The 21,068-nt window shown below is 37.4% G+C and overlaps 1 protein-coding gene across 1 annotated transcript; it reads left to right on the top strand.

Moving 5' to 3' along the window:
• Window positions 1-388: 388 nt before the first annotated feature.
• LOC122332647 (mitofusin-2-like) lies at window positions 389-17,974 on the top strand. The gene is made up of 18 exons (XM_043230026.1): window positions 389-812; window positions 4,695-4,873; window positions 5,793-5,928; window positions 6,036-6,198; window positions 9,535-9,659; window positions 9,895-10,003; window positions 10,201-10,308; window positions 10,983-11,136; window positions 11,526-11,593; window positions 11,670-11,791; window positions 12,285-12,411; window positions 12,702-12,806; window positions 13,585-13,687; window positions 13,759-13,979; window positions 14,822-14,977; window positions 15,121-15,315; window positions 16,156-16,292; window positions 16,864-17,974. The coding sequence occupies exons 2-18, from the start codon at window positions 4,699-4,701 to the stop codon at window positions 16,931-16,933; spliced, it is 2,274 nt and encodes a 757-aa protein (XP_043085961.1). The 5' UTR covers window positions 389-812; window positions 4,695-4,698; the 3' UTR covers window positions 16,934-17,974.
• The last annotated feature ends 3,094 nt before the right edge of the window (window positions 17,975-21,068 follow it).

Genomic DNA, 21,068 nt, shown 5'->3' with positions numbered 1-21,068 from the left:
ACAGTGTGGCCTTGGTGCCCTGAAAGTACAATGGGTCTACTTTAAAAAAAATTATGTTTTTAATTTAAATAAAAGAACTGAAGGCTCCACGTTAATCTTTAAAATGTTATTATGTTATTGAAAATGTTATTTTAAGTGTTATTGAAAATGTAGACCTATGTTACCCTTGATTTTTCACAATTTATTAAATTACTAAAAGTATTGATATAAATGTTCAGTATTAAATTTAACAATGTATGAGGTGGATTTATGTCTGCATGTCGTACAAATCCAACTTTAACACGCAATGGAGTTCACTGAATGAAAACCGTTGCGTCGCGCGCCCTCGTGAGGAAGCTAATGTTTTTGTCGAACAATAACCGTCGCACTTAGATTACGTCAAACAGCTAGCCGACGTTAGTTTCTGTATGCTAAGATAATGGCGACCAAATAAGAGCTGTCAGATAGGCAAGGGATACATGTCCGAAAACGCGCGTTTGTGTTAAACCTCAAGCTAAAAACACATTACGTTGATGCGGAAAACGTACACCAGCTTTTTGACCAACTTACATGGGTAACTGTTATTTAGCGACGCTGCTTTCACGCCCACGTTTGATAGTTAACAGTCTGAAGAAGATTGCGTGAACATTTACGTTATTCCGTTGCTATTACGGATCTCGTCTCGGTTCCGCTCAGCCGGCAGAGTCTTCGTCGACAGCTGTGTTCGGGGAAAGCTTTTCCAGAAGAGGATTTTGGGGTTTATTACGAGGATTACACCGCAGGATCAACATGCTTGAGGACTGTTTTAAGATATAATCACTCCGCCCTCGCTGGTAAACCTGTTTTATTATAAAATACACAGTAATAAAAAAAACAAAACATTGCTTTGCATGTTAGGTGTATACGTTAATTTCACGCGTCCTTTTCATTTTTTGGGGTTAAATAAGTGAAAGGTGATAGTAGGATTACATCACTAGCCCGGTTTGTCTGATCTTTATATATATATATATATATATATATATATATATATATATATATATATATATATATATATATATACATGAAAAATTATAGAAGATACATAATGAAAGATTATAAAAGATATCACATGTCTATGACAACCAGTCTCTGTAAACATCAAGGGGGAGTGACCCGCCCTTTTTTGACCAATCAGAATCGCACTTCCTTTGTCAATCATTTAGCGCTTTCGCTATTCTTTACATGGGATTGGCTAACATGGCTTAAGGGGCGGGATTTTGTGACCACGACGCCAGAAGCTAATATATTTTTATTGGATGTTATAATGTTTTATTACACTGTACTGTGCACATACTAAACTACGTATTTGTATTATACTATCTTTTACGTTTTACCTATTCTTGTAGAAGGTAAAATTCCGTCACGTGATTACGGCATTGTGTCTCGTAGTACAGAGGCGTGGATTGGAGCTGAACGCTGCTGTCAGTGACATTGAAAGTACTCTTCGCTGGAGATGCGACTCGGATAGTAGTCCGTCTGATCCTATTTAATCTCAGCTAAAGACACCAAAGGTGCTGCCGGTGTTTTCTCGAGATGTTTCACTTTCACGCTTAGAATCTCGTTTAACCCGCTGGAGGACGAGGACGCTTTTCTGCTGCTGTCGGTGACATTGGTCTCTTTGGATGTCGTGACTCCGGTGTTAGTGCGCGTTACGGTTTATAAAATGATGATTGCATTTGATCAAGTCTCTGCTTTGAGTGTCCGCGATCGGTGTGTGTGATCGGTCACTGAAAAAGCAAATGCTGGGCAGCTGATAGGGCTTATTTGATCTTCACTATTTTATACAAGCTCCGACACGCATTGCCAGGTAAGATTTGTTTTATCAGTAACCCGTGTTTTTATTTCTGTTCAAACGTGTGTGTGTGTGTGTGTGTGTGTGTGTGTGTGTGTGTGTGTGTGTGTGTGTGTGTGACACGTTCAGCTAAGCTAAGCAGATCCCATTCAGATCGTCGTTACCAGAAATATATCTAAAAGTATACTTGAGACATCGTTAGCACTAGTGAAAATTCTTGCATAATATCAAAGGGAGTGTTTTCTTTGCTTATCAGTATCCTGATAAAGGACATTCTTGTGCGGCACGCAAAGATCTTCAGCATACAGACAGCACCTGTAGTAGTCATGGTGGTTTGGCAGATACTGTTGTTACCGTGGTACAATTTTTAATGTGCAATTATTTATAGGGAACACCCTTTGTTGACTTTGGTGTCCTAGTTGCAGTTCAGGCAGATGCTTCTATATGCACTTGCACATCTTTAATTGCACCTTATTGCACAACTAGTTGGAATTACAAAAAGCGTGTTGCTGCATGGCGTCCTATGTCATTTGTCTGTTTTACAAACTTGTTTTAAATCATAGCATACTATTACGCATGCTGTGTAGCGTTGTTATCTCATTACTTGAGAGATACGGAATAATTTTACTGTTAAAAATGTGGCTTTCGCTCACAGAAATGTTAGAATATTGAACATTTGGAAATGACAGTGATTTTATTTGGCATTTTTTTGTTTACTTAACACCGTTTTGCTGAACTATGTTGCCAGCTGCCTAAAAGAACATGTATTTTTAATACATTTTTAATACGCTGGTAATATCTTGGGCCGCGCAGGCAATAGCTGTTTCACACAGCAGGCGTGGTGCAGATTATTGGCATGTTGCAGAGGGTTTCGCTGATAGTAAGTTATCAGGTTGGGTCAACTTCTGATGTCTGGTTATTTCAAGTGCAGACAGACATCTGGACGCTTTATTAATGTTGCATTTGTCCTTTTAGCCCGTGCAGTGAAGGTGACTTTCCAGGGTGCACGAACGCTCGCTCCTGCACGTATCTTACCAACTGCTGCTCCAGTCTTTTTAATATGACACCAGTCAGACGTTCAGAAGAACGCTGACATTACCAGCGCTGAATGTTAATAGTGTACCGCTGAGGTTATGCTCGTGAACTTGAATTTGGCTTGGTTTAAAGAAGAGCTGTGGTCCTCAGGGTCTTTTTGAGAGCATTAAGGACCGACTCAAGTGAGGTTTTTTTGGCACTCTTGTTCGCTGTGTCGTTTTCTTGGTCGTGTGCATCCTCAGATATGCGTACAAATAGTTTTGATATTTGCTGAAATCTCACAAGTGCGTTTTGAATCATGTAAACCATTCCAAATGATCCTGAATGAAGTTTTACTGCGGGGCTGTGTAAGCTCCTTCTGCATACACGAATAAAGAGAGAATTATATTAGTGGCCGAATGATATATAACCAATGCAGGTATATCAGACAAATATTTAGACAATACTGTTTCTGTAGTCAGATTTAGAAGCCAGACTTTTATTTTGAAAATGCAAAGAATAGGTGCGCAAAACTTCAAATCACTTATTTATATTAAGTTTGTGCTGCCATATATCCATTTTCCAACCATGTCATATTCAAATCATATTTACTATCCACTGTATGCAAAATTATAGCAGTAAATCTTTATTTGAGAAAATCATGTGCACTGTGGGTTAGTGGCCACAGAATGATTTAAACAATTTTGTTATTTGTGGAAAAATACCCTAATAGGATTGATTACAGAAGCAAGTAGCACCTTTTTTAATAAACTTACTTATTTCTTATATTTTTGTAAAATTGCTTTTCAAATCATATTGTTATAACTATCATCGAATATATTATTCATAATAAATATAGGCTTTATTAGAGACGGTGATATTATTTAATATCTTTTAAACAATGTAATATCAATTACTTATATTAATAATATATTCTTAAAGGCGTCAGTTCCGTGTCCTCAAGCAGAACAGGCTAAGGTGTGATTGTCCAGATTGTTTCTGAACGGTCAGAAAGGGAAATGGTTTAAATTGATTGTGCACAAACGAATCGCAATGATGTCAAAGTTCAGTAAGGGAAGGCAATTCCATTTTGGCTAAACACACAGACTCTTCTAGAAAGTGTATTGAGCACATTTTGACGTGTTGTTGACACTCGGCTCTTTTGGGCGACGCAGCATTTCTCATCAACACACGGGACTCAACAATAGCTCTGAGCAATCCAGTTAGACAGCAACAGCTGAATGTGTGTGTGAATGTGTGTGTGTGTGTGTGTGTGTGTGTGTGTGTGTTTTCTTCTTTAGAGCAGTTCTCAGGGTGCGTTGTGTTTGTGTTTAAAGAGCATTTGCAAGTGTTTGTGTTGTGCATTTCATTTGCAGAACATGTCTTTTTAACGTCTTATCCCTTTGTTTCACCTCTTTACAAGATTAAATGACTAGAATTTGTGAACTTTAAATCCCGCAGTTCCTAACAAGGAGCTTTAATGTCTTTGTTGATTCGATGCCAGTAGAAACTGAAAGCAGCAACACGTGATGGGAGATTAGTTGTCCTTAAATGCTCTCATTTAGATTTCAAATGTTTTTTTTTTTATTAATGTTGAGCAATACAGATTTTTTGGATTGCTGAAATGTATATTTATTTGACATATTTACTCAATTAGAAACAATTGCAATATAAATCACTATTAATAATTTGAACTGATAGCTTATTGCTGATGGTATATGTGAAAGCATTACTTTCTTTTAATAGTTTATTACACGGAAGACTGGGAAGACACGAATGAAGAACGAGAACACAAAACTCTGACCAACCTAGCAACACCTTGGTAACTACTCAAAAGTTTTCTTTGGTTGACTCATCTTTTATCTTCTAGTGAGATGTCTCTGGTTTTCCCGCGACCCAATACCAGTGTGATCGGCAAGAAGGACAAGCGACTCATGGCCGAGGTGAACGCCTCCCCGCTTAAACACTTCGTCACCGCCAAGAAGAAGATCAACGGCATCTTCGAACAGCTGGGTGCCTATATCAAAGAGAGTTCAGCCTTTCTAGAAGGTGTCTGCTTTCATTACTTCTGGCCATCCGTTTGTTTCGCTCCACTCAAAGCACACTGCTGCGCGCCGTTCATCTGTCGAGCTGATAAGAGAAACCTGGTTGATTGTGACTAGCATAGCTCAGATAGCAAAGACAGGTTACGTAATAGACAGGGAGGCTCAGGGAAAAGCGCGGCTTAGTCAGCGTATCGCGTGTAAGGCTTTTTTCTATGAAGATCTCAGGTTTTCTTTAGGTAAGGTCTTACTCTGGTAGCTCATAAGCTCATAGCATTTTACTTTAAGGATTTTGGTCTCATGCTAGTTTTAATTAAGGTCAGTCACATTTTAGGAAAAATGGCCAAAGCTTATCGAGATTACACTGAAAACCAGTTCTGTCTCTAACATTCAGGATATTTACTTTTGTACTTTATTGTTGAACGATACTTTAAATTGTTGAGGAGAGGTTTATAATTACTTATCTTAGTTAGAATTTAGTTTAAAATCTCCCCCAACTAATGTTGTCAACTATAAAATAAATGCATCGTTTATTTTGTGCTATAACTAGTATTAAAGCGGAAGAGACCAGTGCTGCCTCTTCAACCAAAGCTGCATTTATTGTTTGTATTTTTGTAATGTACAGGATTTGAAAGATAAGATTTAGTTTTCTTTGCGATTATTGGGTGGCAATTTTAGACAAGTTGGTGGTTATTCCAACGTTTTACATAAATATAAAATAGCAGGTAAAGACGTTTACCGTCAAACCTAAATGTTTTCGATTTGTACCATTATCCAACCACCTATCCACTATCCAACATTCATAGAAAAGATGAATGTAATCATGGTATTGGCCTTTAATTTCGAATATCAAGGCATTGTGAAGTTGCAGATGTTTGCGAAGTACTTAAATCAAGTGTATTTGAACTGGTCTCTTTTGTTGGCAGAGACTTACAGCAATGAGGAACTGGATCCTGTCACTACGGAGGAGCAGGTGGCGGAGGTGCGAGGATACCTGTCCAAAGTAGCAGGGATCGGGGAGGTCCTGTCCCGCAGGCACATGAAGGTGGTCTTCTTTGGCAGGTACGGCGTTTGGTGGCATCGATAGAAAGTTTTTATGTGAATGCTAGGCGCTCAGTCATAATTTTGAATTGTAATATTTGATTAAGTCACACTTTTTGTGTCAACAGGACAAGTAACGGGAAAAGCTCCGTCATTAACGCCATGCTCTGGGACAAAGTTCTGCCGTCTGGAATCGGACACACCACCAACTGCTTCCTGCGAGTGGAAGGGACTGATGGGAACGAAGCGTTCCTGCTCACCGAGGGCTCGGACGAACGGAAGAGTGTTAAAGTAAATGCTCTCTAGTGATCTTGGATGCTTGTTTCTTTTGTTTGAGTGTTTGGGTGCGTCTGACATGTTGAGTCAGATAAGATCCATGCTGTGGGATGGGGAATGGAAATTGGCCTCTTGTGTAACTCTGTGCTTCTTACTATAGCAACCATAAATGAGCTTTGCACACCGAAGGTGCTAAAGAGGGTGCGTAATCTTTTTAGTCTGACTTGAGAGGATACGCCCTTTGGAGATTTGTTGAGCGCTTGTTTCTACAGATTTCAGAAACACACACCGAGCCAGATCTGTGGTTCTGTGTTGAAAGGTTCTTTTCTGAAACCTTCTGAGCTGTCTACGAAGGTGGCGCGCCAAGGCGTCTGATTTAAAGGCTGGTCAGAAATTCCAAGGCAGGCATCTGTGGCAGCATCTATGTCTTGTTCACATTTCAGTTTGTGAGAACCTACTCGGGACCGTCAAAATTGGAGTATAAAATTTAGTTTAAAATATGTTAACACTGTTGAGATCTTTAGCTATATGGCCCAGCCGTGCCTGATAACGTGCTAAGGTTAAACTCTCTAGTAAAGCGGGTTAAGTCTCTTGTTTAGAGCACTGTGTGGGTTTACTGCAGCTTACTAGGAACAGAGCCATTAAATAATGGAAATTAGAAAAGTGTGTAAAAAAAAAAAAGAAATGGCTAAAAATATACACAACGCTTAGAAAAGACTGGAAAGTAAGAAAATGGCTTGTAATGTACATTTAGTATTTACAGTTTTGCAAGTGGTTCTTTTCTGCCCTCTTACGGAGGATGACTTTAAAAATATATACATGTTTTATGAACACCCCTGACACCTGGACTTCCTGCCAAGTTCCTGAATCTGAATTTTGAATGAGGATAATAGAGGGAGTGGCATCTTTCTTCTACTGCAAATTGATTGGCTGTAGTAAAGTAGGCATTTTATTCAGAAATGAACACTGACATTTGGAGGGGCGTGGTTAAGGATGTCACGCTCAAGCCAACAAACTGACATCATCAGTTTTTGGATTAAAGATTACGAAGGCAAACTATTTTATTTATTTTTTTTTTTGTGAATTGTTCACCATAAACAACAATTTTGAGTTTAAACTACTTTTTATATATACGTATCAATTCTGAGTTCAGTTTCAATGCAAATTTTCTAGAATATGGTTAATGTGCTGTCACGCACAATTTGTAAAACAATAAAATAAAAAATATATATATTGTAAACATACATACATATATGAGAAAATAGTATAATATTTATACAAAATATTGTTACTTTACAAATTAAATGTACATATCTTTAAATTAATATTATGAAATTTTTAAAAGCAATATTAGTAAATTCAAACATCGTTCCATGAACATAATTCATAAACATGTAGATGGCCCACTATCAGCAAATATTGATATTGTCATTGATATATTGTGCATAATTTTTTGTTCAAATTGGAAAATAATGAGCAGATTATGTCAGTGACGAGTAATAAGACAAGACGAGTTTATTTGCCTTGCTAAAATAACTTCTCTAGATCTTGGCTGACTGTACATAAGCTCCTGTCTATAATTACACCCACATGAGTCAGGAGCTTTTTCCCATCAGCTGTCACTAGGTCACACGTTTTTGTCATTTAGGTCTCGTCTTATGACCTTTCGTCTGCACCCATGTATCACAGGGCTGAGGAAACAAGACAAGGCATTGTCTGCTGTAGAGGAATGCTGGGAATGAGCATTTAACTGTACTCGCCAGTTTTTCTAGAGACAATAACAGGTTTTTTTTTAAGTTCTATTCATTTTAATTCTTACATCTACACATTTAAAGGAATGTTGGCTTTTGTTTTCAGCTTTAGATCCCACCACGAGAAAGGTTCTGCCTTTCTGGTCGTTCTTGTCGCCGTTTTTCTATTTATTCGGTATTTAAGCGTGCGCCAGGTGTCCTGTTGTGACGTCTGCGGGTTATATCTGGCTTCTGATGACTTGCATGCACACAGAACAATGGTCAGCAGCTAAATGAAGAGCAGCTGGCTGATAGACGCAGCGAACGTGTGCGTGCTCCCATCAGGATGTGGGACACAGCCGTTCTCTTAATGCTTTTCCCAGAGTCCGTCTGAAAGAGGCCATTTCCGTCCGCCCCGACTGCATGTACACTCCATGATGACATAAACAAATGCAGTCCATTCCTAAGAGTGGGCCAAAGGTCATACGGTTTCCTCTGCCAAGTCTTGTAGGTTTATGAGCGATCCTTTACTCTCTGGCGTGTGCTTGCACTCATGGACTTTTTTTAATACGAGCATTGATAGGCTAGAATATTACCTTTTTAAAACTAGAGGTGGTTTGTACATGAGCTCTGTTTTTTTTTATTTCCTAAGCTCTTTCCATGGAAACTAAGTTTTTTTTTTTTGTTAAAAATGTTTCGATATCAGTATTTGAGAAAGTAAGCAATAAAGCAGTGTTCGAAACTCTCACCTTCGCTTATAATAATGCTTTCTAATTTAAAAGTACCCTAGGTTTTTGCGGGAAATTCGAGCACGCTGCTGTAAACAAAAAGAAATTTCCTCGGCTGCTAGGCTTTGTCTCATTCGCCCCGAGGATCATCGTTTAATTATGGCTTATTCTGACAGCAGCTGGAATAGTTAAATGTCAAAAAAAATCATTTTGGTGGTGGATTGTAGTCTAGTAAGGATTATATGAAACGCATGCGAGTAAAATTTTATTTATATTCCGGTTTTAAATGTGCTTCGGATTACAGATGGCCTGGGATTACACAAGATTATTATTATTATTATTTTTTTTAAAACAAGTTGGAAGCGAGCAAAGTTTGCTTTTGGGGTAAAATAATTTTTTAATATGATATTCAAACAAAAACATTAAACTGTGCGTAAATTGAAATTTAATACACTGTACTCATAGTCACACAATGCTGGTGTTGTTAACGTTAACAATTTGAGAATAAAGTATAACAATAATATTAATATGCAGGGTTTGATGTAGGGATGCACAATATTGGATTTTTGCCATAAACCGATATTTTTCAACTCATTTTTGCCGATAACGGTATTTTATAACCGATATTTTGTTTTATTTGGAAACAACACCCATGTCTCTCCTGTGCAGAAATGACATTCACCTTCAAAACATATATTCATCAATTTATACCACAATATGATTGAAATATTACTTTCATGCTAGTAATAATAGTGATTACTCTTATAACTGGTACCATTTTTGACTCTAATTAAGAAAAATCCTGATTTCTGTGATTTCAGCTGATCTGCTTTAAAATAGTGCAGTTAAAAGTACTTGGCAGTGCTAATGTTTGTGTGTGTGTGTATTGGCAGACGGTGAACCAGTTGGCCCATGCCTTGCATCAGGACGAGGATTTGGACGCGGGCAGTCTGGTGTGCGTCATGTGGCCGAAAGCGAAGTGTGCGCTGCTGCGTGATGACCTGGTGCTTGTGGACAGGTAACACATGTTGAGCGCACTATTAGGAAATAATGACTGTCCTTTAACATCGCATTCAATACACTGTCTGTTTTCATTTCATTTGTATTTGCTACATGTATTTTGCTTGCTAGATGCATCTTAATATTAAATATAATGCAATGGAATTATAAGCTTATTGCATTAAATGAACAATTTACTGATTTAGAAGTCGTATTAGCAATATTTAGTTTTTTTTGAAATCTTCCTTTTCAAGCCCTGGCATTGACGTCACAACAGAGTTGGACAGCTGGATCGACAAATTCTGCCTTGATGCTGACGTTTTTGTCCTCGTGGCCAATTCAGAGTCCACTTTAATGCAAACAGTGAGTTTAATATGAACTTCAGTTTGTGTAAAAGGAACAGAGGCTTTATGCATATTTGGTATAAGTATATAACAGCGTTATGGACAGATAAATTGTAGTAGTTTTTTTTTATTCAGTAGTTATTTGCACGAGTTAAAGTTAGAGTGCACACGTGACCTCACTCGCATCAAAACGCGTCTCCCTTTGCCCTCTTAAAGGAAAAGTCATTCTTTCACAAAGTGAACGAGCGCCTCTCCAGCCCCAATATCTTCATCCTGAACAACCGCTGGGACGCCTCCGCTAATGAGCCCGAGTACATGGAAGAGGTGCGACTTGCATGACACGGCCACCTAGGGCTGCATGATTATGACAAAAATTTGCTTAAAATTGTAATTGCGATTTATTAATTACGATAAACACAATTTACATTACCATCGTTTGAAGCAACTTTGTCATATTTTGATATGAAAATAAATAAGCTGAAAACATAAAAAAAAAAAAAAAAAAAAAATATATATATATATATATATATATATATATATATATACACACACACACACACACACACACATATATATATATATATACACACACACACACACACACACACACATATATATATATATATACACACACACACACACACACACACACACACACACATATATATATATATATATATACACACACACACACACATATATATATATATATATATATATATATATATATATATATATATATAGTTATGTTTCACTTACAACCAAAAACACATTGTTTAGAATCATTCTTCTCGAGGAAGTTTTTTTTTCTATTTGTTAGCATGCATATTACTAGCATTTTGGCCGTTTATTAGTACTTGAGTGCTCGAGCATGCTTTAGAAGCGCCTCATACCTGAACTCAACAGCTACCTTATTAAACTCAAGCAGCAAAAATAGTTCCTTTGTTGGAGTGTGAGCAAATTTGAAACCAGGGTGAATGCTGCATGCTGTTTGTCAGGTGAGACGGCAGCACATGGACCGCTGCACTAGTTTTTTAGTGGATGAGCTGCGGGTGGTGGATCGCGCTCAGGCCAGCGACCGGATCTTCTTCGTCTCCGCTAAAGAAGCTCTTCAGGCGCGTGTCCAGAAAGCCCAGGGAATGCCTGAAGCAGGTACATACGTTTACTACAAACGTACAATATTTACAATATGTGTGGGGTTTTTAACGATTTACGTTAGAGCGCGATTTTGGGCAGAGGTAGAATTTTGCTTGTGATTTACTGACGGTGTGCAGATTAATCTACCAAAATTAACTCCTGCTTTAAGACTTAATGTGAATACTCTCCTCTTGTAAATATTGCATCTGAAAGCAAAACAATATATACAGTAAGATCAGGCATAAAAATATCTCTGTCCGTACACTTTTTTTGGTCTAATTCTTCACTGCACGTCTTTTAGTAAGTTGTGGTACTAATAAAAAAAACTTTTTCAAAAAGCTTTAAACAAAATCCTCTTTTCCCCCGACATGCGTTTGTGAGGAGGTTGTTTTTTTTGGTTTCAGGTGGTGCTCTGGCCGAAGGTTTCCAAGCAAGGATGTTTGAGTTCCAGAACTTCGAAAGACGCTTTGAGGTGATTGTCGCGGCGTTTCAGATTGTCACTGGTTTAAATGCGTCCGTCTGACTCTCACTTACGCGCGTCCTTGCAGGAGTGCATCTCGCAGTCAGCAGTGAAGACCAAGTTCGAGCAGCACACGATGAGAGCCAAGCTGATTTCTGAAGCTCTGCGTCTGATAATGGACTCTGTGCACATCGCAGCTCAAGAGCAGAGGTGAGCGGTAATCCATCACACTGAACGCTGATCCACCGGTCACATTAGAATTAGCTTAGAACCTGACTGTGCTGTTACAGTCCGAGGAGGAGCTGTAAATGGTATCAAATGATGGAATTTGGGATAATATATGCGACATATTCGAATTTGCTGGCGATGCAAAATTAACTGTGTAATTGTGCATGGTTTTCTGGAGCTTCAAGACATCCTGTTGGACTGGTTTTATGATCCTGATGGTCTTCAGTGTCACATTCTTCAGCCCTATTTGTACCATATTTGTACAATATTTAGCCTAAGTCCAGTTATTTGAATCTATTGTGTTTTCAGTATGTATAAAGTTGCGTCATGGTAAGGGTAGAGTGATCAGGAGTCGTATTAAGCTAACAGCCTTAGATCAGTTTTATTAAGAGAATCTGGATTGGTATATTTGAAGGATAGCTGACTGTAAATAGACTGAATATTTAGAATTGATGATTTTTGTGATGATTTTCAGGATTCACTGTTTAGAGATGAAAGAAGAGCGGGAGGACAGGCTGGAGTTCATTGATAAACAGCTGGATCTGCTCACTCTGGACTGCAAGAGCAAAATCAAGAAGATCACCGAGGAGGTGGAGAAACAGGTGAGGCTTCATTATGATGTGCCTTTAGTCCGGTTTCACTAAAATCAGGTTGGTGCCATTTTTATCTGGACTGAAGCACATACATGACATTTTAAAAGAAGAATTGTTTCCTTTGTCTAGTTGTTTATAGGTGTGTTTTCTTTTACAAGTAAAAATACTACAAAACGCTCTCTTACAAGTGTGTTTCTATGTTTCACCCTCTGTGTGTGTGTGTGTGTATGTGTGTGTGTATGTGTGTGTGTGTGTGTGTGTGTGTGTGTGTGTGTGTGTGTGTGTGTGTGTGTGTGTAGGTGTCTAACGCTATGGCAGAGGAGATCCGGAGGCTGGCTGTGCTCGTGGACGACTTCCACTTGGACTTTCATCCTTCACAAGTGGTCCTTAAAGTATATAAAAATGTGAGTTGGACTTCTCTTTATTTTTATACATTTTCATCAACTGTTGTTTAATGTTTAGTGTCAACATGCAACTCTTCACGCGGAAAGTCCCCAGCTGCCCAGAAATGCTCTCTACGCTCTTGTGAACTTTCAGTTTTACACAGGGCTTTATCAAGATTAAAAGTGTGTGTGTGTGTGTGTGTGTGTGTGTGTGTCAGCGTCCTTACTCCAGTCTCTAGGTTCTCCTTCAGAACTCATTCTAATATTCTGATTTGCTGCTTTTGTTATAATATTAAAAATAGCTGAGTGTCATTTTTTTTCAGGTTTCTTTGATGAATAGAAAATTCTGAGTAACAGTATTTATCCAAAAAATAGAAATCTTTTGTAATAAACCTTTGAATGTATTAAGCTTTTTATTTTAGATAAATGCTGATCTTCGGATCTCCGAATCCTAAAAACAATGTGCTGTTTTAAATATTGATGATGATGATGATAATGATAAATGTTTCTTGAGCTGCAAATCAGCGTATTAGAACGATTTCTGAAGCATCATGTGACACTGAAGGCTGGAGTAATGATACTGAAAATATAGCTTTGGTCACAGGAATGAAGTACATTTTAAATGATATTTCACAATATTAATGCTTGGTGAGCACAAGACAATTCTTTCAAAATTTATACAAACATCAGAGTTCAAAGACGTTTGACTGGTAGTGTATGTATGGATATATTTAGCGGTAATGCATGAAAATGAAATCTCTTTTGCGTCACGTTCTAATGATCGAACGGTTGCTTTCAGGAGCTCCACAAGCACATAGAGGACGGTCTGGGCAGGAACATGTCCGAGAGATGCTCCACCGCGATAACTGCAGCGCTGCAGAGCACGCAGACCGAAATGATAGGTCGGTATCTCTATCATACGGCTCACCTCGGTGAGAGCAGCAGGTTAAAGAGACTCTTCTGATCGTTTCAGAGGGCCTGAAGCCCCTGCTGCCCATCGGGATTCGAGAGCAGGTGGATAAGATGGTGCCCAGACAGTGCTTCGCCCTCAGCTACGACCTCAACTGTGACAAACTCTGCAGTGACTTCCAGGAAGACATCGGCTTTCACTTCTCCCTGGGCTGGACCATGCTGGTCAACCGCTTCCTGGGACCCAAAAACACACGGCGCGCTCTCATGGGCTACAACGACCAGGTAGTCTTTGCGGATTCCGTTTTAATGGTTACATTTATTTTTAGTAAGCAAAAAGTGTGACTAATATAAATAAAAACATACATGTGTATATTTAAGAAAACTTTATGTATTAAATCTTTTTATTTTTCGTTTGACAGCCTAAGTAAATAAACAATTTTACAACCGTTTATTAAAGATTTTAATGTAATGATTTTAAATGTATTATTTATTTAAATATAATAGATTAATAATAACAACAATTTATTACAATATTTTTAAAGGATGATGAAACACTTTGTGATAAATAAAACTAATAACACTTTCTTTAAAAAAAATTTTTTTCGCCCTTGTTTCCTTGTTAATTTTTCGTGATTCTGTAATGATTTATTACATTTTATCAATGAAAAGACACAGCTGAATTCATAAAACCTTTTAAATAATTAAAATATTTCCAATAATGTGGCACTATGAGATTTTTCATAAATTCGCAAAAGAAATCTGCATTTAATAAAACGTTATCAGTTTTTTAATGGACATGATGGACGCTATACATGGGTCATTAAAACATTAAAGAAAAAAAGTATATATTCCCTAAAACGTAATCAACAAACAAATAAATGTGAATTAGTATTGTTTTTAAAATAAAAAATAAATGTCGCAAAGTCATGAAAAAAATGCAATAGTTAAGTAAAACTATTTCTTATTGATACACACTACAGATGCTGAAAGCTGCTTTTGATCTGTTCATCCAGAAAAAACGTTCCACTTTATGATTGGATCTTACGATTCGTTCTGTGTTTTCCACAGCCCTGCGCCCTGTGTTGGGTCCTACCTGATGAAGTGTGTGTGTTTTGTGTTGCCAGGTTCCCAGGCCTCTGGCCATCACTCCGGTCAGCACCAGTATGCCTCCTTTCCCTCAGGGATCCATGACCCAGGAAGAGCTTATGGTTTCTATGGTGACAGGATTGGCCTCGCTCACCTCTCGGACGTCAATGGGCATTATAGTCGTTGGCGGAGTGGTAAGAGCGTAGCGTATACGGTACTGCATCTCTATTAATGCCCCAAAAAAGCATGAGTGGCTATATGTTTTCCACAACTGTCATTTCATCAACTGCGACAATATGAAGTGGATGCAAGCGCTGCGTTTGTGTTCGTGTCTCAGATCTGGAAGGCCGTGGGCTGGAGGCTCATCGCTCTCTCCGTGGGTCTCTATGGGCTGCTGTACGTGTACGAGAGGCTCACCTGGACCACGAGGGCCAAAGAGAGAGCTTTTAAAAGACAGTTTGTGGACTACGCCAGCGAGAAGCTACAGCTCATCGTCAGCTACACGGGATCTAATTGCAGTCATCAGGTTCAGCAGTAAGTCTGAACGATCCTACACGATCCAGTCCGGTTTATGAGTTGTGTATTTCGGTGATTTTTTTTAAGTTGCTGTGATCAAAGCTGAATTGTTTTGCATCGTTGCTCTAGTCTTTAGTGTCACATGATCCTTCCCACCGGTTACATCGAATAATAAGTACGGTGTACTTGTGTTTATAATGTATTGCAAAACACTTTTGCTACTGTTGAGGTGGATACGGGTAAGGCTAGGGACGGGTTTGGTGATATGGGTAGGTTTAAGGGTAGGTCAAGGTTAAAGGTCACCATTCTAACTATAAATGTAATTACAGAAGTTAATTCAAATGTAAGCACATACAGCTTTTACATCTTAGTTCAGTTTAGCTGTTTGTAAAATAAAATGAACAGATAAAACTTGGGATGCATTAATAATGTCTTAGTAAATGCTTGAACTGAGATTAATAAATGCTTCACAAATATTTGTAATCATTAGTTCACAAATCTTAAACACTGTAAAGTGTTACTGTATTCTTGGATGAACAAAACAATTTATTTGAGATGGACATTTAGTGTCAAGGTACTAATATCTTTTTTTTTTGCAAAATGGTACCTTTGAATGGTAGTGCATATCCGTGAAACGAATAAATCGCATCATGTAAGGGAGTTTCACATTATAATCCAGATTTGGGTTGTTTGATAGTTAATCTGGACTTTACTGTAAAAGTGGTTCTGTTGTTCAGTTGACGTGAACGCCACTGCTGCCCTCTAGTGGAGCAATGATTTGATTTCTGTAGTTGTGCGGGCTCTAAAAGGCTGTGTGTGTGTGTGTGTGTGTGTGTGTGTGTGTGTGTGTGTGTGACAGGAGCTGGCCAGCACCTTCTCTCAGCTCTGTCAGCAGGTGGACGTGACCAGACAGCAGCTGGAGGATGAAATCCGGGATCTGAACAGCAAGATCGAACAGTTGGACGGCCTGCAGAGTAAAGCCAAGCTGCTCAGGTGAGAGCCTATGATAATACATGACTGTCTGTCTGATAAAACACTTTGCAATACAATATGACCACAGTAATGTGTATATATATACGGGTAGGTTAGGGACAGGTTTGGTGGTATGGGTAAGTTAAGGGTTAAGGGTGGGTTAAAGTGTAATGGATGGGTCAACAGTGCAATTGTATGGATAATATATTAATAATGTTTTTGTAATTGTTGCAGTTATCATGAACTGAGATTATAAACTGAATATAACGCGGGACCAAAAAATCGAATACTTTTTTTTTTCCAGAGATGATGCAATAAATAGTTTGAAAGTGACACTAAAGGCATTAATGTAAAATATATATGTATATATATTGAAAAAATGGCTGAACTAATGATGCTATAAATATATAAAATATAATAATATTTCACAATATTACCGTTTTTTACTGTGCTTTTGAATAAACGAATGCAGCTCTGTTGAACATAAAAGACAGTCCAAGTCTTACAAACAAACCCCGAATGCCCGAAATAACAAAGCACGTTAAAATAGTTTCATGTTGCTGAATATTTTTCCGTTTTGTGTTTCGCGCAGGAATAAAGCAGGCTGGCTGGACAGTGAACTCAACATGTTTACCCAGCAGTACCTTCAGCAGGGGCGATAGAGAACCGCTAATATCCACTGCAGATCACCTAACACCTAGCCATCCTTTAAGCGTACTGCTCACCAAATATTTCTTTTTTTTTTTTTTTTTCTATCAGTGTTTTGTTTGTTTTTTGCATTCGAGACCGCAGCGTCGTGCCACTTTGAAGAGAGCTTCTTTTTGTTTTGTACACTTCGTTTCTTTTGTATTTAATACAGGGTAGTTATTTATTCTCGAGTTAAGAGGTCATGTGGAGTGCTTGGCCTGCGTTTGTATAGATTCCTAGAGAGGTTTGTTAGCACGCCACGAGCGGGTTGCAGAAAGCGGGAGGTCTTCTAAAGGGGCTCTCGCGTGCCTTGTGACCAATCTGACGGCGCTTCAGCTAAATGTGGGATTTGCTCTGCTGTGTTTGACACGCGTGATGTTATTTAAGCATCTCCATTCCACTCGGCGTGCGAGTCGATCTGAGCAAGTCTAAATAATAACTTTTTTGTCACCCTGTTCCCAAGATTTTAATCTGGCTACATTTAAAAATCCAATTGTTGTGAATGAAATCAGCAATATTTAATAGTGCCTCTTCAGTTGTTTTTTTTTCCATACCTGCTCTGTTTTAGTTTCAACTTGGGACAAATTAACATTAATGTACTATTATTTATATACGAGTTGGGCATATGTAAACCTGGATGCCAGTTACGCATAGAATTGCATTCTACGTCTATTTCATCCGCATCTGATTGCAATAATCGGATTGTAAATGTGTGTGATGCATCACTAACCTGTTAGTCCCTGCATATGTACGATCTAGTGAACGCCTAACCTGTTTTCGTTTGGATTATGACGCGTGCCAAGTGTTCGAGAACGTCTTCGGGAGAAGCTCTTGTGATGTGCACTTTATATTTTGCTGCTTTTTTTTGCGTTTGTTTCCAGAAGAACCGTTAGAAAGAGAAAGGCACGGTGACCTGTCAGCAGTAATGTATAGATGAGCATGCAGACCGTTGTCATTTATTGTCATTCACTATTACTGTTTGATGAAATAATAAAGTGACACTGTTGAAAAATGAATTTATGAATGCAGCTTGATTTGGTTCTGTGAAGGCTAAGCTATATGCCAGCTTTTCTTTACTACGAAGCATGTGTTGGTTTCATTCTTTTAATAGGCATCAGAATAAATACATTAGGTGTTTAATGAATGGCAATAATGTGCATTTATATATATATATATATATATATATATATATATATATATATATATATATAATTAAAATAAAAAAATTCAATCTTAAATAGAAGCAATATGGACAGTAAAGATAAGCTGATTCCAAAAATTGCAATTTTAAAACACTCGTAATAAATTTAGTTATTTTGTTATGGATTACATGGTTACGTATTCACACAGTAAATTATTTTTATGTCAAATAATTTTATGTGTTTAGTCCTTTATCAGTTAATGATTACACTGACATGCAGGTAAACAAATCAAATACTTTTTTAAAAATTATTTAAATTTTAGTGTTATTTTTATTAATATCTCTGATGTCAAAATCAAAAAAGGGTATATATTTCCTTTTTTTTATCAATAAGGTATGTTTAATGGTAATTTTAAAACAGTCTTTGTGTAGACCTACTTTAAATATACATCCTCGCCTTGTCTAAATTCATTTCTAATTCTGTTTTCATAATTGAACTGTCTTTAAATTAAAACACATCTTGTTTTCATGAATTCTTTTCATGAAATCAAAATGTCCCACCTGTCACGTTTGTTGAAACTACATCACATAACCATTCTTACATTTGAAAAAACACATTGTGACATCGTTTCTGACAAGACGCTTCTGATAGTACGTCTGATGCCTCTTAATCATATAAATATTTTCAATATTATCAAGATTACTGAGTTTTTTTCCACCTCTAGAGGATTTGCTATTGGTTGTTGATGCATATTATGAAATTAAGATGCATGATCATGCATTATGATAATGGCACAATGACTCATTATGCATTTTAATGTACTACTTAATTAAAGGAAACTAATTAAAGGTCCTTTAAGTTGAACATTAATACACCAAGGCTGGAAGTTTCAATTTGTTGTTTAATTAATCAAATGACTTCAGAGACTATTTTAGATCGTTATTTTGGAGAAAGAAAAGTATTTTATTCAACATTATGTCAATATTTGGGCTACTCATACACTTTTTTTTTAAAAACATGTTAGACACAAAAGTGTATTGGCGAGGAAAGCTAAAGTTTGGAGCTGCTGTGCACCCAGAGGTAACGTCCAAAAAAACGGTTATAAGAGCATGTTCAAGCCCTAATTATTATCTGAGCCATTACATGAAAAACCTCCATTTATAACCCTGATGTTTCAGTTTCCAAACAGTAATTAAGGCCTTAATGAACAGAGCTCTGCTGCATCCCTGAGCTCATTTGCATGTTAATTATCATTAGCGTCGCGGGGGGAAAGGGCCCATAACAGCTAAATTAGCTGCTCAATCATGTTTTTGGCTACTCTGAGTGTCACTGAAGCACAACAGGCCACAGCATTCGGCCCCTCTCTGTCTAAAACCATCTCGTGCTCTTTTCCCTTAGTTTTAGAGTCTTTCCGAAAAGGACAAACTTTGAATTAGCGAGCCAATCAAACGCGAAAACTTTTGAAAAGCGCCATTCTGAAGTAGTTTTTTTTCTTCACTAATCGTAACGGGCTAGTCTTCGCTAGCCTACTAGCCTCAGCTAGCCTTCACTTCCGCTACTAACACAAGCTAATAAATAACTATTCATTTATTAAAAGGCTTTACTGAAGCGTGTATTATATCGAATTAGGAGTCTCTACGCGGGAAGTTAATAACTCTGGACTGTTTTACCAAAAGAGGGCGACAAAGCATCATATTTGGCTTTGGAGGAGCCCATCGAGCAAATACAGCAGAAGGAAATATCCCGTTTTACGAATGTGCTATGTTAATGTGCTTATTAAAAATGCTTATTCATTTGTTTATTTAAACAGGTGTACTAAGTTTTTTTTTTTAAGAAATGTGTCGTTTGAGGGGATTCGTTCACTGTAGATCACAATAGACGGTAGATTTCAATACAGTTCTGTGTAATACATCCCAAATTTAAACTTATAATATTGCTTTTTTATTATGTAAATAATTCTAAAAAGTTACATAACGCATGTTATTATTATGCACCTCCGTCACCATAATATAGAAAATTATGCAATTACATAATTAGGTCCTATTGAGGTGTCCACTTTTGCAATTTAATTTCTAATATTGTTCAAACTAAATTAATTTAAAAAAGAAAGAAAAATCACGGGTACAGGTTAACAATAAAACAAAGGAATGGCAATAATTCTGTTTAGTTCAATTTAATGTCTCTGAATGTCGTTTTTAATGTTGGATCTAAGTAAATTAATAAATCATTTTTTCAGATTGTCATTTTGAGCTTGTGTGTGAAGAAATGAATCGGGGCTTGGTAGCAATGATTACAAGACTCGATATTATAATAATATAATTTTACCTAATTGATGAGGAAGTGGTTTTAGACACTGGACATTTACACGCTGAGACCTTTTATGACCTCACATGTGACGTGCATTTTGAAATATAGATAAGTTGGATGTATGAGAGTCTTTTAGAAGATGATCTGAAAGCTCTCTTTTGTATAATAAGCTTAGCTGCAGAGCTCAGAGTCAGGGGACCGCAGTCCTGTGCAGATCCTTATTCATGATGTGAGATTATATGCCTGTAAATCACAAGCCTGATCTACGGATATTTCATGCATCCAGTCGTTTCGTGACTGATATAATACAACATACTTTTGATTTGCACTGGTTAAAGGTACAATCCATTAAGCTGCATTTTCACTTACACTGCAATGCCACTAATAAACCACCTGATATAGACAGTAAACCGCACTGATTGACAGCTGACCAATAGAATTCTGCCCTTGTGAAAAAGAAGTGCACTTAATTGTGCTGAAAGTGCACTTTAACTCCAAAGGTTTTTAAAAAAACCTGATCTTAAAATATTAATGAAATAAAAGCATACTTTCATGACGGTTTCTCACACTTAAGTGCACTTTTAACTTGGCATTACTATCAAATTAACAGTTTTAAGTGCATTTTAGATCATTGTATTTGATTCATTTTTGCATGCGCTTC

Source organism: Puntigrus tetrazona, unplaced genomic scaffold (genome assembly GCF_018831695.1).
Source record: "Puntigrus tetrazona isolate hp1 unplaced genomic scaffold, ASM1883169v1 S000000130, whole genome shotgun sequence".
In the NCBI taxonomy this organism is placed as follows: domain Eukaryota; kingdom Metazoa; phylum Chordata; class Actinopteri; order Cypriniformes; family Cyprinidae; genus Puntigrus; species Puntigrus tetrazona.
This window is presented reverse-complemented; position numbering and strand designations above follow the sequence as displayed.

Coding starts and splice junctions, on each gene's coding strand:
- LOC122332647 (XM_043230026.1), top strand. CDS start 4,699: ATGTCTCTGGTTTTCCCGCGACCCAATACCAGTGTGATCGGCAAGAAG. Junction 11,594..11,669: donor ACTTCGAAAGACGCTTTGAG/GTGATTGTCGCG, acceptor GCGTCCTTGCAG/GAGTGCATCTCGCAGTCAGC. Junction 13,980..14,821: donor TCATGGGCTACAACGACCAG/GTAGTCTTTGCG, acceptor TTGTGTTGCCAG/GTTCCCAGGCCTCTGGCCAT.